This window comes from Pelecanus crispus, chromosome 10, assembly GCF_030463565.1.
Source record: "Pelecanus crispus isolate bPelCri1 chromosome 10, bPelCri1.pri, whole genome shotgun sequence".
Classification (NCBI taxonomy): Eukaryota; Metazoa; Chordata; class Aves; order Pelecaniformes; family Pelecanidae; genus Pelecanus; species Pelecanus crispus.
Window position 1 is genome coordinate 28,822,833 of NC_134652.1, and position 24,901 is coordinate 28,847,733.

General features: G+C 38.9%; 1 protein-coding gene across 4 annotated transcripts; it reads left to right on the top strand.

The window, feature by feature from the left end:
• Nucleotides 1-1,643: 1,643 nt before the first annotated feature.
• Nucleotides 1,644-24,699, top strand: BMS1 (BMS1 ribosome biogenesis factor). 4 transcript variants are annotated; one of them, XM_075717742.1, is made up of 22 exons: nucleotides 1,644-1,867; nucleotides 2,265-2,455; nucleotides 3,906-3,985; nucleotides 5,511-5,699; nucleotides 6,194-6,336; nucleotides 7,661-7,782; nucleotides 8,493-8,689; nucleotides 9,418-9,554; nucleotides 10,118-10,950; nucleotides 11,783-11,884; nucleotides 13,070-13,227; nucleotides 13,776-13,857; nucleotides 14,829-14,905; nucleotides 15,945-16,127; nucleotides 17,823-18,011; nucleotides 18,641-18,821; nucleotides 19,354-19,412; nucleotides 20,415-20,537; nucleotides 21,607-21,754; nucleotides 22,665-22,840; nucleotides 23,331-23,492; nucleotides 24,209-24,699. In XM_075717742.1, the coding sequence occupies exons 1-22, from the start codon at nucleotides 1,692-1,694 to the stop codon at nucleotides 24,443-24,445; spliced, it is 3,945 nt and encodes a 1,314-aa protein (XP_075573857.1). In that variant the 5' UTR covers nucleotides 1,644-1,691; the 3' UTR covers nucleotides 24,446-24,699. The 4 variants fall into 4 exon arrangements, with proteins under 4 accessions (XP_075573857.1, XP_075573858.1, XP_075573859.1 ...); XM_075717743.1 differs by having other exon boundaries at nucleotides 14,832-14,905; XM_075717744.1 differs by having other exon boundaries at nucleotides 8,493-8,671; nucleotides 9,409-9,554.
• Nucleotides 24,700-24,901: the final 202 nt, after the last annotated feature.

Below are 24,901 nucleotides of genomic sequence, written 5' to 3' on the forward strand. Positions count from 1 at the left end.
GGAAAATGCTCCTGTTTATAAAAGAAAGGAGGATTTTGCATGCTGAATATTGAAAACTAATTCCTTCCATGTAACTTGTCAAAGAGAGATAGTGAGGGCCCAAATTTACTGATGTGGTTTATAGTCAGCCTGGGCCTACCCCACTGCTGGGCATCTTGGTTCCTCATTTTGTGGGAGCCTGCAAAGAGCATTCCTTTCCTCCCAGCCACCTCGTCCAGCAGCAGGACCAGAGCGACAGCCACGGCCCCTGCAGCCCCCGAGTCCTGGCTGGAAGCCGCCTGCCCGGGAGGCAGATCTGGCAAGCACCACTGCAGCAGCAGTTCACGACCTGGACACCTCTTCAGCAGCCCTGCTCCTTGCTGTTTTTTTTGGCACAAGGCAGATCACCCGGGAGAAGAGGGCTCTTCACTTAATTAAGCCAGGCCCGTACCCATAAATAACTCCAGGACTCGCCTCAAGGCGTAGGCACAGGCCTGAGATAAACAGCTACTCGCTTCTCACCTAGAGTGCCTTGGCTCCTGCATGCCGAGTCATGGCCTTACGGGGCAGTGGGCTGGATATCTGAAACAAGCCCCCGTCCCCACGCCGTGCACTGCGCCCGAGCCCACAGCACTGCAAAGCCCTTCACAGCTTTTTACCCTCTGACTTGTTTGCCCTCCCTTGCTAAGGGATTTGACCTCCCTTGGTAAGGATTTCTTTCTTTTTTTTTTTTTTTTTTTTTTTTTTTTGTAAAAAAAAGGATCTTTTTCGCATTGATTTTTGGGGCCACAGCAGCCAGTTCGTACGGGGCAGCCCCGAAGGCTGCCGGCAGCAGGCGGGAAGCGCTGAGCAGCGCCGGCCGGGCCCACAGCGGCCGCACGCCTCCTCCGCCCCCGGTGCTGCGGGGCAAGCACCGCCGGACGGCTACCGGGAACCTGCACAGCACTCCCGGGGAACTTATTCATCACAAATCAGGCGCCGCCATGGGCCGGTGCCCGGCGTCCCGGTGCCGGTGCCGCGCTCAGCCCCGCGTCCCGTCGGGCTGCTGCCGTGTGCGCCGGCAACAGGGCTCCGCCTCAGCCGCTTCTCCCGGAACTACAGGCGCCGTCGCTGTTTCCGGGGGGCCGCCATTGCGGCACGGCCGGTGCGGGCCCACGCGGAGCGTGCGGCGGGACGGGTAGGTGGTGGCGGCGGCGGCGGCGGCCGGCGGGGAGCAGCCCCACGGCGAGCAGCCTCACGGGGTGGCCTCTCCCCTCCTCAGGGGGCCTGGGGCCGGCGCGCCCGGCAGCTCCCTGCCGCGGGTGGCGTTGGAAATCGGCTTTTCCTGGAGCGAAGTAGCGGCCCTGCCCCTGCGGCGGCCCGCACCGCCGGGAGCCGGCTGTCCGCCTGCCCGCAGAGCCGCGTCCTGCCGGGCACGGAGCCGGGCCCGGGCCGAGCCCTGCGGCTGCGGTGGCCCCGGCCAGTGCACAGGGCCTGGGGTCAGCCCGGAGCGCTGCTTTGCGCGGGGCGGGCTGCGGCGCTTTTCACGTGGGGCCAGGCAGGATCTACATTAGCTGTTCTTTCAGGTGGCCAAGTAATGCTTAGGCGGTGCTGCTGTTCTCTCACAGGTATGCTGTATGTGCTAACTGCGTTTTCTTCCCATGTCAGTGTTGCGCTATCACACAGACGCAATCTACATCATATTGATTGTAAAAAATTGTTGAAAGAGTAAGATGGAGGAAAAAGAGAACAAGAAGCATCGTGCGAAACATAGTGGGCCAAAGGCAGAGAGGAAAAGGAAACGTTATCTCAATGACCTAGGAATAGGAGATGAGGAGAATGCGCGGAAGAGAAACCCCAAAGCCTTTACGGTCCAGTCTGCTGTGCGGATGGCCAGAACTTTCCATAGGTAAGAAACGGGAATTGGTTACAGAGCATGCACGGTGGGCTGGATGGATAGGTGTTAGCTGGGGTTTCTTTGTTAGTTTGTGTAGAAATATACATAGCGTAATTTTCACTGGCATGCTCACATAGCTTTCATCATTCACCATGTCGTGTTGTAGTTTATATGTGTGTCAGCAGTGCGATGCTTTCTGTATCTGTGTTACATGGTGCAGCTGTGCTAGTCTTAATGGAAAAAGGTGTGTATAGCTCCTTAGACTTGGTGGGAGTTCCACATACGTATTAGTATCTGGACTCTTGGTGAACCTTTGTGTCCAAGCTTTTGCAAATACTGAAGACTTTCAAAGAGTAAATGCTACTGGTTTTTAAGTTCTTGTATTTATTTATTATGAATTTCTTCTCAGAACTCAGGATTTGAAGACTAAAAAACATCACATTCCTGTGGTTGACCGTACCCCTTTGGAGCCACCTCCTGTGGTGGTGGTTGTAGTTGGCCCTCCCAAGGTTGGGAAGAGCACCTTAATAAAGTGCCTTATTAAGAACTTCACAAGGCAAAAACTGGTTGAAATCCGGGGTCCTGTTACAATTGTTTCAGGTGAGAACAAAGATGTGAGAAATAGAAATGTTTATTTTGCATTCCTTATTTGTCTTGCTTTTAGAGCTAGGATGTGTTTGTGTTCTCATAATTTTTGGTCATTTTTAAGAAATCATTTGGATGTGTTATCAGGCATACTTACTAACAGTAAAAGAATAGTGAGATTTAGGCTTTTGGGGGCCTTGTCCCTCTAAACTTGTTTTCTGCCCTGCTAGGATCCCAATTCTGGGGTTTTTTTCTTTTTTTTTTTTTTTTCTTCCTTTCTGGCCTTTTTTCCAGTTTCTTCCACCCCCCCAAGCTTTTCCCAAGTTTTCCACTGGGTTCTGTTTTCCCTTTTGAACTGTTTTCTTTTGGCTTCATCCTAACCTCTACACGCATTTCCCATTCTTACAGGTTGCCTGTCCTGTAGTCCGATTTTTGTGTCCCTTTCTTTCGTAAGCCAAGAATTAGTTTGCCTAGCCATTTCCAGTTATATTTCTCCACCTCACCCCCTGGTCAGTTCCTTTTCCTTTTTTTTAAGTTTTCAGTCTCAGTTGCCACTTGTCTTAGTTCCCTTTATGCTTTTCCCTGAATATTACTGGGGGGATCACTGAGGTTCTAGGGGGACGTAGCCCACAGCAGCTCAAGGAGCCAGTTGGTAAGGGAGATCTTGCTTGGATGCAGACAGCTGTATGTTTGGTGCAGGTAGGCTCTTCACTTTGACTAATGAATCTCCTTTTTGTAAGGAGTGATTGACAAATATGGGAAAGAAAAAATGGAAAGGAAAATTCATGTGTTAAATTTGATTTCCTAATTAGTCTACTGGGACTCAAGGGCTGAATTTTGCAATTGATAATCTGAAGAAAAAGAAAGTGATATCTATCGTCTATAGTTGTTAAAAATTGTTATTTCTGTTGTCTAAAGTTCAGTTAGCTAACTCAAGTTAGTCAAGCCAGGTTAACAGTGGGTACTTTTTTCTCATTTGGATGCATTTTACCAAATTTTTTGATATGTAGATCTACTCTTTTTTTTTTTTTTTTTTCAGGCCAGAACAGAGTGTATTTTTCCTAATAATATCAAAAGAACAAAAATATGTGGTGAAATTCACAGTACTAACTCTGGGGCACTATAGATAAAAGGAGCAGAGATTTCCCCCACCCCCCCCCAAGTGAAAAAACCCCATTTTTTTTTGCTATTAGCATTCTTTTTGGAAAAGACCTTACAACTCCTTTGAAAACATGTACTCAACCTGATGATAATTTTAAACCAAAACGTTAAAATTTAGCAGAATTATAAACATTTGAAAACAGTCACTTGTACAATGGTGCATGTTAGACGATCTATGTGCTAGACAAGAACTTGAGTCCCACATGCTCTTTAGGAACTTCAGGAATGTGACCCGAAAAGAAAACGGTGGACTAATTAGTTTGCTCCCTCTGTTTCAGTTTTTGATTCTTAATTCTGTTTTCAGGTAAAAAACGCAGGCTAACTATTATTGAATGTGGATGTGACATTAACACAATGATTGACCTGGCTAAAGTTGCTGATTTGGTAAGTTAACAGTGGCATGTAATTTCTGCTATAACTTATATTGAAAATGCTACTTTTGACTGGACTGCATCAATGTCTGATTTCTCTGCCCATTGCTATTGAAGGCAAAACTGTCTTTGGTTTCAGAGAGAACAGGACTAAGCTCGACAATAAACCTAATATTCTGGAACAACACCTAGGACTTTCCTTATCCTGGGGGTAGAGGGGAATAAAGTGTGCGTGTGGTGGTGGGGAGGATGTGGAAGAAGGGAAATGCAGCTGAACTTCATTGCTAATGCAACTGGTGAACTTTTAATGGAAGATATTCTAACAAGCCAAGGTGATAAAGTGACTTTTCATTAAGCGATTTGGTCAAACCATGTACAATCTGAAAATGGATTTTAGTCAAGAAGTTTTCAACTAATGTATGAAGTGGAAATATGTATTAGTTTACTAGTTGGTTTTATTTGATGCGCTCTGATGTCTCCATCTTTGAAGACTGCTGTGTAGTAATATGATTGATGTCAGTGGAGTGTGGTCGCCGTTGTAATTGACTTGTAACGTTTGGTTCAGCGGATTACGCTTACTGACCAATGCATGATCCATTTGTCTATTTAGAATTTTACTTTACATGTGGATTTGGAGTATATTATTCATAGCTGATTAGGGTTTGGGATCCTTATCTAATTATTAACTACCTAAATTTCTAAACACATGCGTGCACTAATCCAGATATTGTTCTACTTGCATGTTTTCTATTTGAGGAAGGGAGATGTATTAAAAAATACACAAATTTTCTGTTAGTAGATGTGATGGATGTTTGAGATTCTGCATGCACATGGTGATGCTGAGAATCTCTTTGGTTTTATTAGGAGGGTGAGATTACATAATCACTTGCAGATCTCTGTCATCAGTTCCCATGTGTTTTAAGTTCTTAATTGCTGAGGTTTAATACGACTTTGCTTCCATTTTCATGTGACTATTGAGTGCTGTTTTCCTCTGTCAGTGTGTTTTAGTGACACATAACAGCAATTGCAATGTGTGAAGTAAGTTTGTCTCATTTTACCAAAAGACTTGGCCTTAGAGGCATTAGTGCATCCAAGACACGGAGATAAACATTTTATTAATTTTCTCAGACATTCCTGCAAATATTGGAAGATACTAAATTTTGCGTATTTTAAATTCACCAAGTAAACACCTGTTCAGACCTTACCGTGATACTGTATGTAATTGCATTCATAGAGCATCCTTGTTCTTCTATAGTTTTCTCAGAGACAACGAGCAAATCAAATCTATATAAAGGAGACTTGATTGACTAGAAGAGGAGATTTGATTTCCTAAGCCCCGCTAACTTCTAAGCAGCTAAGATCCATACTTTAATTAAAAAGCCAAAGTTGATTTTCAGGTTTTATGAAAATAAAGAACAAAACTTTTTGCAAGATTTTGGTTCCCAAGGAGCTTATGGTTTTAAAGCTGTGGTCTTTGAAACTAGCTTATGTGGGTGCTGTGGTATCGTTATAGTGAAGTGCTGATGTTGTGTTTTCAGGTTCTAATGCTTATTGATGCCAGCTTTGGATTTGAGATGGAAACATTTGAATTCCTGAACATTTGTCAGGTACATGGCTTTCCCAAGATTATGGGAGTTCTTACCCACCTGGATACGTTCAAGAACAACAAACAATTAAAGAAGACTAAAAAGAAGTTAAAGCACAGATTCTGGACTGAAGTGTATCCGGTATGACATTCAACATTCATTTTTCCATATATTTTGCATTATGGAAGCTAAATTAAAAGTGGGGTAATACTTAACTATTTATTATGTTCTTACATCTTCTAAATAATACCATAAATAGACAATGCTGATGATGTATCAGATTATGTAATCTGTCTCCTGTTTGCTAAAATATTTGTGTAATTATTCTCTATACCAGTGTGACTAGCTACTAAGCATGTGATACTAGGAAAAAGGTCTGTTATGGAAGTGCCATGCTTGTAGGTCTGCGAGACAAATTAACCTTTGTACGAGGTTTTCTAGATGTGAATTGTTTTCCGCTAAGATTTAGGGGGCGATTTTCATGTTGAAGTAGACTAGTTGGTTTGATCTTTTGGAACCAATTGTAACCTGCAATTTCTGATTATGATTTACAAATTAGAATTGCATTACCTTTTTTTATTTTGTAGGTATTAAATACAATCTTGAATGTTTTTATGTCTTTTTAATGTGTTTAGGGTGCTAAGCTGTTTTATCTGTCTGGGATGGTTCACGGAGAATATCAAAAGCAGGAAATTCACAATTTGGGGCGTTTTATCTCAGTTATGAAATTCCGACCTCTTACTTGGCAAACGTCTCACCCGTATATTCTTGCAGACAGGTGTGTGCCTTTCTCTCTACTCTTCAGTCTCGGCTTAGATAGCACCTTGCTGTTTAAAAAAAAAACTATAATATTCGAGCCAGTCAGCTCTATGTGTGCATGGATATTTACTGTTACCCAGATGGCTTTGGGGAAATGAGAGTATACACTCTTCAGGTTTGTGTCAATAACTTTAGCCATTCAGTTTTCACTTGCATCGGATCATGTAGATAGGCCTTTGGTATATTGTAAGTACTTTTGGAACACAGAAAAAAAAAATCTGCTTGTTGATGATTATATTGAATTTCTGTGGAAAAGAAACAGCATTCTAGCAATTTAACAACAGCTGGTGAATTAGTCCTCTGAGTTCCCTGGAACATCCCTTCTGCTCCATCTCCACGTATAGCATTTGATTCACAGTCTCTTTGGAACATGAAAGTCATCTTGATGGTGGCTGTTCCTACATGAGAAATTACCACCTTTCGTATTTTATTGTCAGAATGCTTACAGTTATGACTGAACTCCCACAAGAGTCCAAGGTGCCTAGAACAAGTCTCTTTCAAAGCTCTAATGGTTTAGAAAAAATTGTCAGAGAAGTAGATGAGCATCATGCAAAGTCTTGCAAAATACACAAAGCAAAGAGAGGGAGAATGAGAAAAAAATTCTGTAGTCTGTCAGTACCATTGTTTTAGGTTGCTATTACTGTTACGGTTATTTTGGTTGTTGGGTGAGTTTTAAGCTGATCTGCAGCTGGAACGTGTGTCCCGTCCTCCTCCTTGGCTGTGTGTTCAGGTTGCCTCCCTTGTGCAGTGGAGAAACCAGCTCTGGAAGGAGTTTCCCCCTCATCTGCCTGAAAACAGGCAATCATTACCTCTCCCCTTCCCTATGATAGTTTTTGTGTTGCTCACCGCCATTATTAAGGAAAAGAAGGTATTGTGTGGCTACAGGGAATGCATCTTTCAGCTGTCTTAGGGTGGTTATTCTGTTTTCCGTCTAACGGCAAAATTGATATGAGGAGGGTTGTGTGTGGAAAGTGCATAAACAGTAATTAAAATGTGCTAAAAAATCACTACATGTTTAGTGAAATGTCAAGTCTTCTGGAAATATATTGTTGAACATGACTATACAAGTTTTAAAATACCATTTTAAGATATTTTTGAAAGATCTTTTTTTCCCATGGAATTTTTTCTTATGATCATTCTATGTTGATTATTAGAGTCTGCAGAGCACTCAGTGGCAGCAGTGATGCTGCAATTCTCTTTTCTTAAATTACCCTTTTTCAAAAGTTACTGTTAGGACTGGATATTCTAACTTCTTTTTTTTTTTTTTTTTTAATGTTGGGTAGAATGGAAGAGTTGACAAACCCGGAATATATTCGAATCAATCCCAAATGTGACAGGAAGATATCACTTTATGGATACTTGAGAGGAGCACACCTAAAAAACAAAAGTCAAATTCATATGCCAGGTAATTTATCAGATTCTTAAAACTGTTTTTGTACTGATCTATGAATAACAACATAGCTGTTGCTGTTTTTATTGTGGAATGATTTGTATCTTTAAACTGTACATTGCAAAATAGATTTTTCACCTTTCTAAATACATGTTATGCTTCTGGAACTGATTTTTCATAATACACATCTTTGTAAAAATAAATCCTTGTAAATAGTTTTGCTTTTAATTGTGCAGTTTTGTTGCAGTGTCAAACGTGGTATTGGCAGTGTCTGAAGTTTTTCAAAGGTGTTTCGCTTAAAAGGTGCTTGAAGTGCAAAACATACCAGCCCTAATAGTGAAAAGTACATTTGGCTTATGTAAAATTTCTCATATTCATTGAATAGTTGAATAAATTTAAGTGAATGATTTAAAAGCTTAAGTTCAGAAACATTTTAATAATAAATTTACAGACCTACTCGGAAAAGTGAGTTGCTAGTTTTCTCATTTAAAACCAAGCAAACAAACCCAAAGCTTTGCAGTAGTCTGGTGGACTCACATATGCTTCTCTAAGTTCAGTGGTAAGGCAGAAGAATTGGATGTTCTATACAGAGCTTGCTGCTGATGAATCACTGAATGCTACAATGTTTTGTTTTGGCCTTTTTTTATCTCTTCATGGTGAGTTGTACGAATTTCAGAATCAAAACTTTGTGAAAACCTTATTGTTTTCCTTGTCTGTTACCTCAGGTGTAGGAGACTTTACTGTGAGTGATGTGAGTTTCCTGCCAGACCCCTGTGCTCTACCTGAACAGCAGAAGAAGCGTTCTTTAAATGAGAAAGAGAAACTAGTCTATGCCCCACTTTCAGGAGTTGGGGGCATTGTATATGATAAAGATGCTGTTTATATTGACCTTGGTGGAAGCCATGCTCATGAAAAAGAAGAGGTAAGGAAATGCTGTTGGTGATTTGAATTCTCTTGCAACATGTAGTTTTTATCCTTAGAGTCAAAATAAGTGTTTAAAAATAAGCTGCTTTAACACAATCAATCATATATCCGTAGTGGGTAGTTTCTTTTTCTCCTCTAGTAATTTCAGAGGAGGGATATTTTTATTATTTCTGTGTAAAATATTGTGCAAAACATTTGAAGGATCAGTTATTAACAAGTACCTAAAGTTAGTTTCATAAACTTTCCAAGCATTGACCTAAGATTTATGAAAACAACTAGTACTGGGATATTGTCACTCTTACTTCATAGGGCAGAGTGACTGTGGGAGAACGCTTACAGGATTTGACTGGTCAAAGGGAGAGGTGGAAAACATTTGCATACAGATGGAATTCAGCTGGTTTCCCCTGTGTTGTGCTGAATGTTAAATATGTTTGGGTCTATGATAACGTGTGCTTGTGCTTGCTGATATTTACTGTAGTGGTTGCATACTCTGAAGGAGGCCCTCTTTATTTTTTCTTGGGTTAATACCGTATGCATTCTTGAAATGTGAAGGGGGGAAGGAAGACCTTGCTATTCTGAGAAAATGTTTGTTTAAAATGCTTTGGGACTTTTTTCTTGCATATGCATATTTCTACTGTTTTAGGGAGATTAATGACTCTGCTAGCTGTTCGTTAGACATTTGTTTATTCATTTTAACTGAAAAGTAAAAAAATCTTGGTTTTCCAGGAGGAGGTGAGACCAAATCACGAACTAGTTCAGAGCCTCATCTCCACACATTCAGCCATTGATGTTAAGATGGCGTCAAGCAAGGTCTCTCTCTTCATGGACTCTAGACCCTTAGGTTCAGAAGATGTAGGACAAGAGTAAGTTTGGAATGCTGAGCAGTGTTTGAGCATGAATGAATCTCTAATTTCAGGCGCTAATTTAGGAAAAAGCCTCAATAGAGCACAGTTAGTAGAAAGGCTTATTGCTCAACTCTTCCTCTTCTGAGATTACTCATATGCCACATGTGTATATTGAAGTAGGAATAATTGATATTAGAAAAGTTTTGCAAGCACTATAGTCCTGCCTTCCAGGAATTCCTGCTGATATAGCCCTAAGTAACATATTTCTGTTTTTCTTCAGAGTTTTGTAGAATGGCAGTCATAATCTTCAGTAAAATTAATTGTATAACCTACTTGCATTCCATGGAAAATGAAGACATTTCTTGGAATTAGTTATGGCTATAACATAGAGTGTATTCTTTAATTAAGAGGCTTTCCATACTTGAAGAACTCCATTGCCTTTTTAATGTTCTCCATAACCTTGCTCTGTTTATTTTAAAAAAAAAAAAAAGTTTTTACATATTAACATGAAGCTTCATTGTTTCATTAAAATTTTCTTGCACTTTACCATCTTACTGCAAATGTGATCTTTGGGAAAACAGGTTTGTGATGCCAAAAGAAGAGAGACGGATTGATTTGAAGACTGGAAGAGTACGTCGGAAGGCATTGTTTGAAGAAGAAGAGAAAGAAAATGATGATGCAGTAAGTGATGAGGAAGATGACGAAGAAGCCATGTCTGAGGATGGAAGTGATGGTGATGATGAAGATGATGTTGAGGAAGAAAGTGACAGAGAGCTATTAGGGGAAGAGATGGCTCTTGGGAGAGCCAAACGTCTGAAAACAGAGGTCACTAAAGAAGCAGCTATGAATGAACTGCCAGCATTTGCAGACAGTGATGACGATCTTGAGATGAGTTCTGAAGGAGAAGAAGGAGAAACTGCCCCTGAAGAGAATGAGATGGAGGAAGATGATGATGGTGAGGAGAATGAGGAGGATGAACAAAGGACTTACAAAAATGAAAGCTCAGATAGTGAATTTGAGGCTGCAAGCAAAAGAGTAACTGGATCTAAGCAGTATGAAGTAAGTAGTGAAGATACAGAAATGAGATCACAAATCTTGGATCACAGTCTGAAAAGAAAAGCGGCGCTCACTACAGATTCGGGAAACTGCACAGCAGAAGAGGCATCAGAATCTGAGGTTGAAAACTCTTCCCTTGATGAGGGCGATGATGAAGAAGGATCATACGATGACTTAGAAGTTGAGGAGTCAAATAGGAAGGGGTTTTGGCACACTCAAGCAAAGAAAGCTGATGGTATTAGAGAGACTAAACTTAAAGCTATAGAAGCTGAGGATGATGATGATGATGATGTGGAGAATCTACTGAGAGAGGAAGAGGAGTATGAAGAAAAAATAGATTTTTCTGCTGACACAACAGGTAGACTATAAAATAAAAGAATTTTACTGTCCATTTTTAATTGGGTTCATTGTTAAAGGATATTATAATTAGTAAATATTATATAATGTTGCCCCTCCAATTTATATATATAGTTCTTAAGTGGCAAACTTCAAGTTTAGGAAACCTGGGATTATCTGCTATTAAGCCTTTAATTTGCAATGTCGTATGCAAATCTCAGGTTTCCTTCCTCTAAAATGGGAGGTGATTAATTTTATAATCTTATTGATTCTGCATACATTTCTCTTTAATCTTTATGGCTATGTATGTAAAACAAATGATGATGCTCTATTACATGTAGAAAGAATAAAACATTTTTGGGGGAACATTGCTAAAAATGTATTAACTACTCACTGAGCCCTGGAACAGGTTGCCCAGAGAAGTTGTGGAATCTCCATGCTTGGAGATACTCAAAAGCCATCTGGACATGGTGCTGGGCAACCTGCTCTAGATGACCCTGCTTGAGCAGTGTGGCTGGACAAGATGACCTCCAGAAGTCCCCTCCAACCTCAACCATTTTGCGAGTCTGTGAAGAAGACGTGTATCATCATGAAAATAATTAAATCTTTTACTATTGCTAATAATGACTTAAAATTTTGTCCTAAAATTATTACTTATCAGAAAAAAATCAGTGATATAATTTGATAGCCACAATTTATATTTCTGTGTATATATGGGGTATGAAAAAAAGAAACTGTGGGTTGTGTCTACACTTCTCAAGCCTGTTGTGGTCATGTCCTTATTTAAATTATTTGTGTAGCTCCTAATTCTTGTTCTTTTTTGGAGGTAGAATGCAAATTTTTTCCCTTTTCAGGTGCACTTAAGTGGAAAGAGGATCTTACGCAGAAGGCAGCTCAGGCTTTTCTAAGACAGCAACGTTCAACCCCCAATCTTCGTAAACTCGTATATGGAACAGGTACAAATCTGTGTGGAAACTTGTACTGTCATGCTATATGGTAGCTTTTTAGCTGTTACCAAGTTCGCAGGTCCGGATCTTTGAGCACTGTCTTTTGGTGGGAGGCTTGAGGAGAGTTAATTGACTTTTTTAATTGCTGATACTCATTTTCACTAATAATTGTAATAAAGACAGTTTTTATTTTTCCAATAAAAAGCATTTTGGGCTCATTTTCCAGACTACTTGATTGTTACTCGTGTTTTCTGGTACAACTATTTCCCCCCCCCAAACATTTCAAGTTCTGTCATTTATATAATTATCTGGTAGATATTATGCAAATCTGTTGTCGTAATTGATGTGTTTCCTAAAGGGATGTAGTTTGTTGGCTGTTTTCAGGAATTTCTGTCTCGGTGACTGAGAGTGGAATATTATCTTAGGTGTGACTTAGCATTACCATGTCTGTAATAAGGGTGTTTTTTCAAGGAAAAAAAAAAAAAAAAAAACCAAACAAAACCAAACACTAGCTGACTTAAAAGGAAGAGAAAATTGCTATTTATGTAATTTGTCCTGTCTAATTCACAACTTTTCCAGTAGTTGTCTGAGTGTACAAACCTCATCGTGCAGAACCTCTGTAGAACACAATGAGAATTTGGCTTTTGTAAACCTTCTACAGTGCAGGAGCAGGAAGATTAGCTGACAGATTCTCAAGTCCGGTATTCTTGATTTACAGACAAGCTTAATGTCATTTCTATTGATACATCATTTTGGTATTGTTTCTACTTATGATATTGAGCAAACATCCTGTATTTATTGGGCAATATTTTTTCAGGTGATTCCAGTTATGCAAATAGAACCAGATTTCAGGTTGTTCAAAGAAATTTGAACTATGTGGAATTTGTGAAAGGAATTACATGTTTCCATATGGAACAACTGTACCGCTGAAGTTCACTATGATTGCAGTGTATAGTATCTCCCTGGTTGCTGCTCACCTTATTTTGTCCTTGTGAGGGTATTAATTTAACTCTGATGCTGGATCAGTGTACCTTTTTCCTTCAGTCTTTTATATTTAAAACTATTTTTAGTTTGCATCTTGTTTTTCCTCGATCTACTGCAGGTATTGTGAAATGTAAGGCAGAAGAGAGGTTGCTGATGAATGTAATCCATGTACTGTGGGGGAAATAATCACAGTTTCTATGTTTCATTTAGCTGTCGAGGATGAGGACCATGAGAGTGAGGATGCAGGTGGTGAACTTGGAGGTTTGTTTCATGTCAGCCGTCCAGACAAAGCATCCAAACAGAAGGCTAATGCTCTTGACTGCTCCAAATTTCTGATAGAAAAGCCACAAGACTGGAATTTAGAAGAGGTAATACCATTCGATAATTGGTTCTGCATATCCTATACTGGTTATGTCCTGGCTGTGTCTCATAAAGTACTACTGAGCTGTCATTGAAACAGACCTATGGGAGCTACGGCCAGAGCGTCCTATCTTCTGCTACTCACTGTTGTGAGAAGTATTTACTAGCTAACAGATTCCAAGGTCTGTTCTTACAGGAATGGAAGGTTAGAATGAGTCAGTTTAATGCTTGGCGCTCTTGACTATTTTGTTGATCACAGTTTGCTATTTGTTTACCGAAAAGTAAAAAACAGGGGAATAGCGAGCGAAAATATCATGTGGGGTAGAGGCCTTGTTAGTGTAAAGACCTTTGGGCAAGAGTTGAGTTGGTTTCACATTCCTGCTTTTGCTGAGGCATTGTGTAGTTTTGATAATGATGTCTTGATATAGAGCTGCGTCTGAGAATATCAGATTATCTCTGAGGTAGTATCTGCGGTAGAGAAGTGGGGAACATATTGGTGAATGTTTCTGTTGATGACAAGCTGTAACTGTACAAAGCAATGACACTTATTTTGCAGGTTATGAGCAGTATTCGAGACTGCTTTGTTACTGGAAAGTGGGAAGATGATAAAGATGCAGCAAAGTTGCTGGAGCAAGATGGTATGTGTAAGACTTCTAAAAATGATTAACGCATATAGGATTTTTAAGAAAAGTATGAGTTTGTAGTTACATATGTAGAATGTTTTGCATTAGTGATACACTTGCAAGTTTTTTCAAACTATTACATGAAGTATTATACAGATACTAATATAATTAAACATTGCTGTAAATCTCTGTACAAACAGTAGGCAAGTAGTGCATTCTGGTAAAATTTACTCTCTGAAAAATAGGGTGTAAAATTTAAATTAGGAAATGGAGTCCTTGGTCAACACTTGGCCATGCCAACTTTGAGTTATGTATCCAACTTTAGCTATGCATCCTCTATGTATGGTTTGTTCTTTTGGATAGTCTTGGTAGATATAAGCAGAAATTCTTTTTTAATGGGAAGGCAAACTGATTATTTGCATTTGGCTGAAAAGTGAGGTCTATCTTCAGATGTTTTGCAGGTGTTGTTTTTGTTTCGTTTTTTTAAATTAGGAAATATTTAGAAAATTTTAATAATATGGCTGTATCTTATATGCAGAATGATTGTGGTTTGACAGGTTTCTATAAGCATTGGTTTTTAACTTAAAAATTGTCTGCTATATTTAAGTTTTTTATTAACTTTTTAAAATTAAAGATGGGAGCTTGATTGCTCTCCTGGTGTCTTGTGTCATTAGAGTGCTAATTAATGTGCTGTGTGGTCCTTTGGAATGATCTAAACTTTTTTTACATTTTTGAAACCGTGAAGTTAAAGGTATTGAAAGAAAAAAAAGAGGAGCCACTGGAGTTCAGCTGAGAATTTTCAGTTGAAACTATAGAGAGGGCAGAACAGACTTATAAAACTGTTGATGGGAAGAAAAAATATTTGGGCTGAAACTAATCTACAAAGCAGTACTGAGAAATACATGATACTGAAAACATGAGAAATTGGATGGAACAGTACAACAGAATGGTTAACTGTCGGATATCTTGGGTGCTTACTGTTGCAGAAGAACTGTATGGAGATTTTGAAGATCTTGAAACTGGTGTTGTGCACAAAGGAAAGCCTGCTGCTGAAGAAGATGAGGTCTGACCTGTATTTTTGTGTTCTTTAGCAACATACATGTATGTGAGTTTCTAATCAAGTGATAGGCATCCTGTGTAATAAATTCAGTTTTCATGAACCAATAGGAAAGAAATCAATAGGAACAAGGAAGAAAAGGTGTATGTGTTGCAGACTTTGGAACCTACAAATATCTAGAATGGCATGTGTTTAGTCTCAAACGGAGTTGTTTTGAAGTTAATTATGTAGGAGAAGTCACCTCACTTATTTAACAGTAGGTGTCAGGCTTAATCAAGAGCTGGAGGATCCGGAGGTATGAGAGAAGTATTTTAAAACCAAATGTGATCATAACTGTTTGTACTGTGTCATTTCATCTGATGCAGAAGATTATAGAGCTCTGTTTAAACACAACAAATTGTGGAAGCTGACACAGTTTCCTAGTCATTCCTCATATCTGCATAAAAGAGGCTGGTGGAAGCAATTTTATGCTGTGACTTGGATATCTTCCAAGAACAGAGCTGTAGTTGTCTGTGGCAGTACAGATTGAAAAATCAATTTTTTTTTTCAGACTGAGCAACTTGATGGTTTTGCATTTCATTGTAAAATTGAGAGTAATGGCATCATTTTGGCAGTTTTCAAATGGTCTATGAACAAACTTCCTCCTCTCTGGCCTCTAGAGCGCTGCCTTCCAGTGCAGTATTACTCAATGTTATCAACAATTACTTTTTCTTCCTCTTCTATTATGTGTACTTATTTTAGCTGTAGAATAACAGATCGGTCAATTCTAGGGTCTGTTCCCTGACATTAAAATAAATGTTAAGTCAAGAAGCTTTCTCAGCGAAAAGGGATATGATTAGATTGTAAAATGCTTTGGTCATTGCTGAAGTTACATCTTCTTGTATGAATAATTTACTAATTTCTGTCTAAAATTGAAATATTTTTAAAGCAGCTAATAATTTGCATTATGACAAAATATCACTTATTAATATGTATTAAACTGTTAATCAGAATGGGTTGTTTTCAATGAACCATTTTCCAAGTTTGATAACTTACCGTTGATTAGTCTGGAAGTGAAAAAGAGGAGGAAGATGGAAAAATGTCCAAAGCAGAACCTGAGGAGGAGGAAAAGAAAAAGGAGCGTATGGACAAGAAACGGAAACTGAAAGAAATGTTTGATGCAGAGTATGATGAAGGGGATGCCACGTACTTTGATGATCTTAAAGAAGAAATGCACAAACAAGCACAGGTACAAGCTGTTAACTTGGCAATTTATCTGGCTATATGCCTTCAGAAATACCCCACAGACTTTACCCAAAGGTTTTTTCCTGGAGACACACATGACATTCAGGAGCTACTTCAGAAAGTACACACAAAGAAATACATGCTTGCGATTTTTTTTATGGTTGAACTTTTTGATTCCATTAGCTGGAAAGAAAAACAAGCAAACAAGCCAGACAACTGAAAGCTTAGTTTAAATTGACTTAAGTAGTTAACCATAGTCTAAATCACTGAATAAGTCAGGATGTGTCATCTAAACTTCATCTATTTAAAAGTCTTTAACAGTTATCCATTTGTCCTTTAGTGGTGGAACTAGCATGACAGGTCTCAAAAAAACCCCTCAAAACATGAGAGAGAAGGTTCCCCTCCAGAAAGGGGGGTGGGGTGGGCAGGGAAAGGCATCCTTTTACGTGTAGGAAGGCAAAAATCTTTCTCGTACCAATTTGTGTCAAACATTTTCCTGATACTATTTTTAGTGTGATAACTAAGTTCTGTGTGGCAGTCTTTTTCATCAAACTGTCAAGTTATTTTGAGGGGAAAAAAAAAAAAAAATAGATGACCATTGCTCTGTATGTGTGGTAGGAGTCTTCAGGGTAACTGTATGCAGAATTGAAGGTGTTGATTTTGTTCCAGGCCTTGGTTTTTTAGATAAAATCTTGTAAGCTTAAAAGTAGCTTCTTTCTTTGGCTTGGCAGAAAATTGCCTTGCATTGCTAATAACTTCACTGTCTTCTCTTCTGACAAAATCTTGCCCTAAATAGTCATTAAATTAATCGTTACCTTCTTGCATTAGCCTCTGTCATAAGTGATCATATGAGCTCTGGTATGCTGATGTACTTACTGAGAGCACTTAAAGCGTAAAGAAGGACATTCCAGTAAAAGAATACAAGACAATTTACAACTGTTTCACTTGGGGTCTGTTACAGAAATACCTATCAGCGCTACTCCTACTGCAGGGTGGAAGGACAAGGATGTCAAACTGGGGATGTGTAAAAGCTTCTGGAAAGATAAACTTGGACCAGAAGATTTGTGCCATATCTCAATACCTAGAGAAATGAAATTATTAATGTTTGCTTAAACGTGGTGTCTTACAGGTAGCTGAACATCAGGAGCTAGAACAGGAGGGTGAGGCTTCTGTTATTCACAAGGGTATCTTGTTAAATATTTACACAATATCTACATTCATATGGTACAGAAGAGCTTTAAAAGACCCTTTTGATGATATACAGTGTGAGGATGCACAGAAGTATTTTTAAGCTGCTGAGTAAGATAGGAGCCCAGCCTCCTCATAAAGTGACACCCTAAAGATCAGGACATGAACTTTAAAAGGTACTTGGGCTCCTAAATCAAAAACGTACTTTTGACAGTTGTATCTTTAAAATCCAAAGTCATCTTTATGAAAGGTATATCAGAAGTCAGTGAGTCATTTGGTTCTCTTGGGTACTGTCTTTCAAGTAGACTAACAGGCCCACTTGGGATTTCAAATTGGAAGGAATTCATGGTGGCAGAGATCTTGCTCTGAATAAAAAGTCACAAAACCTATCAGATCTTTCCTGGAAAATCTATATAAATGTTAGCATGTTTTAAATAGAACGGGCACCTCATGAACAAGTTGTTAATACTTGAATTTTGTAAAACACATGGTGACCTTCTCTGTCTCCTAGCTTAATCGAGCGGAATTTGAAGATCAAGATGATGAGACCAGAGTGCAGTATGAGGGCTTCCGGCCTGGGATGTATGTTCGAATAGAGATTGAGAATGTCCCGTGTGAATTTGTCCTGAATTTTGACCCTCATTATCCTGTTATCCTGGGTGGTTTAGGCAACAACGAAGGAAATGTTGGGTATGTACAGGTATGTAGCTGAAGCTGTGAGTGCACTTTATATCGGTACAGGTGTGCTTCAGAGTGTCTGGAGTTATTAGTTATTTTCTGTTTATTAAAGATACAGTAAACACAGAGAGAAACCTTTGTCTCTGTCTCTTGAATAGGGGATTTGCTTTTGACACTATTAACTGTACAGTAGCAGACACTGGATTTTTACAGGCTTAATTGGATAACTGGAAGAAGTAGTTGTTGTTTAATGTTCATTGTTGTTGTTTAATGTCCGTCTGCAGAGGTGTCTGAGGACTAAGGTCTGATATTGTGATTGCTAAATTGCTAACATACATTGTACTCTGAGGTTCATGGTCTATGGACAAGTGGCTGTAGAAAAGTTTCTAGCACATATATATATATATTTTAAAATATAATACTTGCTTGTATGCATACAAATATGACTTCAAAGTGAGTGAAATACTGATTAGCTTTATCTTTCCAGTCAACCTAGTGTTAATGAGAACGTTCGAGGATTTAAAGCTTACTGAATAAAAAATTCTAGTGTAGATGGAAGTTGCTTTCAATCATTGCTGAAAATTAAGGCTTAAATTTTGGAATTAACGTTATTATCCTGTAATAGCATTGTTCATCTTTTCTTCTAATTAGTTGCGCCTGAAGAAGCACCGATGGTATAAGAAGATACTTAAGACACGTGATCCTTTAATCCTCTCATTAGGGTGGAGGCGATTTCAGACTATCCCCATGTTCTACATTGAAGATCACAATGGGCGTCACAGGCTTCTGAAGTACACGCCACAACATATGCATTGTGGAGCAACTTTCTGGGGTGAGGGTGTTCTGGAGTTACTATCCTGTGTCACTTAATCATTATAAAATTCTCCAGCTTTATGGAATGTATCAGGAAATACAGCCAGTAGCTTTTGGAATAAGAAGTCTTTAAAAAGTTGTGTTCCTTGTGGAATATAAAATAACACCAAATAGTGTGGGAAAACAGGCGATTGCCTATTATTTGTGAATTATTTGAATGATTTGTGAATTATTTCGCTTTTAATCAAATTCTGAGCATTCTGCTAGGTTGTATTGTATTAAAGAGGAACCCGGTTTGTTGGCTGCGTGCAGGGAGACACTTGCACACGTTATGGACCCAGCCCTGCAAATGCTTCTGTACATGAGTAAATTGTTAACCATTCCTTTAACTTTCGTGGGGCTATATATGTGAGTAATGGGTTGAAGCTTTAAACATTTCTTTGGTTTTCTTAATTGAGGATATCTGGCATGTATTTCTAAGCTTTCTGACTTTAAATAGAGGCTAGATGTTGTGCAGTAAAGCTTTTCATAAATCTTTAATTTTCTTGTAGGGCCCATCACTCCTCAGGGGACAGGATTTTTGGCAGTTCAGTCTGTCAGTGGCACAACGGTAGGTTTGTTATCACAAAATGTTGATTACTGCTTTCCATGGGCCTTTGGATAAAATATATAGATTGGGGGAAGAAGGTTTACATATGGTAAAGCAGTGATGATGTAGGAACTGAGAAAGTAGGTGGACTCAAGCTTTTGAAAGGTGTGTTGTGATGAGATAGGAAACAGGATGGAGGCTTTTTTTTCTTAACAATTTTCATCTGCTATACTGAAAATGGCAAATATTGCTTTATTATTTTCTGTGGAAGGATTTATGCCTACTTTATTTTCAGGTACTAAGTATTTAGGGGACTTTTAAAACCTTTTTACAGGATGAGATACTGATGTTCCTGTTGAAAACGTTTGCCCTTAATGTGATTTCTCCGCATCTTGTTAGAAGGTTTATGGGTATCTGGGTTAATTTAAGTAGTGTTAAAGCAGTATTTATCAAGTACGATCTTTGTTGGATATATATTACCCAAAGATTTATGTTTACGTACAATGTGTAACAAAAGCTTTACATGGCATTGTAATGAGCATGACAGTAATCAGAGAGGTGATTATTATGTCCTTGCTAAAATACGCCTTTTTTAAGTCCTGTTGCACAGTCATCTCGTTATATGTATTAAAAGGCTATTTTCGTCATGTGTCCCTAGCATAATACGGTGACTTAGAGCAGTCCACAAAGCACTTTTCCTTTGAGACTCTCTGTCTGACCAAGATTCTGTTTCATAAAGAGAACACAGTGAGGTAGATAACAATGACTCTTAGATTGCTTCCAAGGTAATTAGAATGGCAGTTCTGAAAAATCTCATTAGTGAATGGTAGGAATGTTATGTCAACAGTACCTCAGCTAGTCTGTATAAAGTCAATTTGCATTTGTCATGCTGCTGTACTCCTGTAAAGGTTATAATTTCTGAACTTAAACTCTAAAAAACAGTGAAATTGTATCAGAGAAATGGTTTCTTCACTGTTTGGTAAATATACATTCATCAGTGTCTTTCATCCCTGTATGTTTCAGCCTGATTTCCGGATTGCTGCGACAGGAGTTGTGCTCGATTTAGATAAATCCATAACTATTGTAAAGAAATTAAAGCTTACTGGTTTTCCATTCAAAATTTTTAAGAACACTTCTTTTATTAAGGTAGGTGTGTAGGTATGTATACTGTAAAACCACATGTACTGATGTCAGGAAAGAATGCAACCTGGGACCCCATCTGTCTTTCCCCCGAGGCAGAAGTTCCCCGTAATTATTGCACAGTGTTCTGGATCTCAGTAGCTGCTTGGTTTTTTTTGAGCTCTCTTCAGTGCAGTCTCTGAAGGTACTGATCATTAGCCAATGAATATGAATTGTTGTTAACCAGACAAAAATTCTGGAACAGTCTCCTGGCTTGCATTCAATGCGATTCCACCCCCACACACACTCTCCCACCCCCTGCCTTCCTCAAACCCACTGATTAACTTCCCACAGTGGCAAAGACTTCTGGAGAACGTGAACCTGTCCCTGGTGTCATTCAGGCAGTCTGATCCCACTGATTTTCAGCTCTGGGATCAAAGATGACTTATTGCAGTGCTTAGGACTTCACAGTTACAGTTACAGAAGTGTTTGGGGCAGAAAGTGTTGCAGGAGTGAATTTTCATTGACCTTCCAGCTGTCTGTAGTTGGGCTTTCAGGCTCAGGAAGAGGTTAGGTTATTCTGCATTTGGGGTAGTAAGCAACTAAGCACTGATCCCAGCAGTGAAGCACTCAAGTATTCACAGTAAACATACACAGAATTTTTCCTGACTTTCATAAATCACAAGGAAGAAGCACAAACCTTGGAGAGGTGTATTGTATTAGAGCCTCACAGCTAGCAACTTAAGGCAGCCTACTTGCTTTTAAGGTATGCTGTGTTCCAGCAAATGACTTTAAGAGAATCTGTCCAGTTCTCTTTTAAATATGTTCTGGTTTAGAATTTTAAATGTATATATTTAATGCTAAGAAGCCTTGCCTGTGCTATATGACTCTAAGTAGATTACTTTTAGTAGCTTACCTTGAAGTCAGCTCAGTAGGTTTTTGGTATGGTCAGCACTTTCAGTATAAAGACAATGTTACGTTCTTCCTATTTCTTTGTAAGATATGCTTGTGGGAATTACTTGTCTTTTTGTGGCCTACATAGGTCACAGAGAGAGACTTAGCATCTTGTATGACAGCGGGCAATTTACACTTTCAGGGAATGTTTAACTCTCAGTTGGAAGTGGCTAAATTTGAAGGTGCAGCAATTCGTACTGTGAGTGGTATCCGAGGACAGATCAAAAAGGCCCTCCGAACTCCAGTAGGTGCTTTCAGAGCAACATTTGAAGACAAGTTGCTGATGAGTGGTAAGTTGCACTTTCCATCTAAGTTATCACACAACTTTCATCCTGCTTCACAGATTGAAAAGCCGTGTCTCAGAATCTCTGGAATCTGATAATTGAGATGTGTATTCAAAGAACACGAAATATCTGGTGAGATGCAGAATGAAATTTTAAAAAAGTACATTTTATGTTGGATTTCTTTCAGTTATACTCAGAAGTCATATAGTATGCAGATGGCAAGGTTTGTTTTGGAGACCTGTTTCTCTGAGTGTTTTACACAGCATGGTATGCTTTTCTCCCTGAATGTGAAGATGAATTGTATTCAGTAGTGCAAGTGCTAGAAGGACATTTTTCTGAGAAATCCAAAGAGTGGCATTGTAACTCTAGTTAACATTTTTTCCCTAACCTTTTGGGGAAATTACGCAGGGAATAGGGGTAAGTGACCTGTGTTTGCTGAGTGTCACTGTGATGTTGAGAACATGTGTTTATGCTTATTTGGGTTTATATGACCTGTTTTCCTAAACCCATCAAAATTATGGATACTGCAAAATAAAAGCAAGTTAATTCTTTTATAAAAACAGGCAGAGGAAAAGCAAATCGTTTTTGTCAGTAATAGTAGAGGCACAGATGCATATATGAATTGTGTTGCAAGTTCTTTAATTGAATATGAATAATGAGTAGGGTGGTGTTCAGCTGGCTGCTCTTCAGGAATATGTACCGTTTATGACTTTATGGGGTTTTGCAGAATCCAAGTGTACAAATAATTACAGTGCTTTTGCCTAATGCCTAAAGAGATCTGGTATATATACCAAACACAATACTAGCATGTGCTCTAGGTGTTAGTTACCTATTCTATTCAGGCAATCTTTGCTTAGAGCATGGTTGTGATGAACTGTGTTGTTACAGAGCCAAGTAACATTTCCTTTTCTTTCAGATATTGTCTTTGTGAGGACTTGGTATCCCGTTTCTATCCCAAGATTTTATAACCCTGTAACATCATTGCTGAAGCCAACAGGTGAGAAAGATAGTTGGAGTGGAATGAAGACAACAGGCCAGCTGAGGCATGAGCGAGGCATCAAACTGAAACAAAACAAAGATTCTCTCTACAAGGTACACTTGATAGGTCTTTTTCTTTTTTTTTTTTTTTTAAAAAACCAGTGATCACAGTCAAATTTGCATTCTGCCTCAGACCTGTGCAGACCAAGAGTAGTGTAAATATGTGTTCATACATATGCATGTGTGACTTCATATTTTTATCCACAAGGCACAGTCTTTCCTGGCATGAGATGAGAATAAAGCAGTAGAAGGCAGATTGTTGTGGGTCAATAAGACTTTATAAAGTAATCTGCAGGGGAGAAATCTTCTCCAAAAGCTTACTGAGACTTCTGTCATAGTAAAATAGGGGTAAACATACCATTCACAGTTCGGTGCAAGGACGTTGGAGAACATTTTTTGAGTCTTCGGTGGGTTTTTTTGGTGGTTGTTTTTTTTGTTGTTGTTTGTGGTATTTTGGGGTGGTTTTCCCCCTGAAAGATGGCAAATAAAATAAAAGCTTTTTAAGATCATGAATCTTACCTATGTTCTATATTGATTCTTTTAGCCTATTGTGAGGGAGAGAAGGCATTTCAATAAGCTCCACATTCCTAAAGCACTGCAGAAGGCACTGCCTTTTAAGAATAAGCCTAAGAATCTTGAGAAGAAAGGCAAGACTCCAAAAGACCAGTGGAGACCAGCTGTTATCAGGGAGCCTCATGAAAAGAAGGTAATTATCACTTATTCTGAAACAAGGACTCCTGAAGGGTAAATGTGTTGCTTAGACCATTTCTAACTATTGTTTTAGCACTTGAATCTACTGCTAGTGCTAAAGATGTATATGTCACTAGTGAAAAATAATCACCTGCAATTTGTTTTGTTCTTGTTTGGCACGTGGTATGTATATGAAACTGGCTCTGAGTGGGCGGTGTCTATTTTTTTAAACTAGTAGGTCACTTGAAGCCTGAATAGGACTTTTGTCCTTGTCACAGGACTTGTAAGATATTTCAGTTGGATGTAGTGCTCTCGCGTTACGGGTGCCTTAAATTGGGAGCTGCGGTCTTTTATTTGACTTGTCATTGCTATGCATTATTAACAAAGGCAGGACTTGAAGCAAATACTCTGCTGCAAAAATTGAGAATTACAGAGTGCTTGCAAAGGCAAGAAGATCCAAACTTCAGTTTAAGGGTTCTGTAGTTGCAATTAGGCTTAGCCTTCTAAATAGTATCTAACCAAAAGTTGGAGTTCACAAAAATTAAGCCTTTGATTAACTTCCCAACAAGATAAATGATTAAACCATTTTAAAAATTGGGTAATAGGTGCAGAAATAATTAGGAACTTGCCCTGAATCTTTGATTGATTATAAGGCTCTCTGCTGAGGTTGAACTGTTTCTTGCTCACCGAAACTGAACTGTTTGTATACTGATTCTCTATTTTACATTTTAGATATCAGCCCTACTCAGTGCTTTGAGTACAGTGAATAATTACAAGATAAAGAAAGCCAAAGTAAAACATCGGGAACAGCTTAAAGAACATCTCAAAGTTAAGCAGAAGGAGGATGAACAGAAATTCAAGAGGCAAAAGGAGGCTAAGAAAAAAATCTATCGCATACTGGGACAAAGGGAGAAAAAGAGGCAGAAGTCAAGCTTGAAAGGATCTAGCAACGGAGAGAAGAATATGTAAAAATTTCATCTGATTTTAGGCCAAATGAGGAAATAGGGTAGCTGTGCAATTTTCTGTTGAAGAAACAAAACCACCTTGGACTACATTAGATATGCTTTCAAGAGAAGAAAAAAATGCAAATAGGACCTTACTCAAGCTCTTGAATACATTTGGCAATGTATATATAAATAAGCTGTCGAAGTATGGATTGTGGTTTTTCTACATGATATTCCGGAGGACTTTGTATTTCAATATATTTCTATCCATACTGCACATTATATCTAGCCAATAAAGTATTTTAATGTCAATTACAGAATATTGTTTAAGTGTTTTGTCTTAGTACTAGTGGAATTCTGTGGGAGGGGGAACTCCTGGACATCTCTGAATGTGCTTCTGTATTGGTAGTACTTTGAGCCATTGCCTAAATTTTGCCCTTGGCAAGTCTTCCATTAAAAGGCATGAAGATCAGCTGTTACT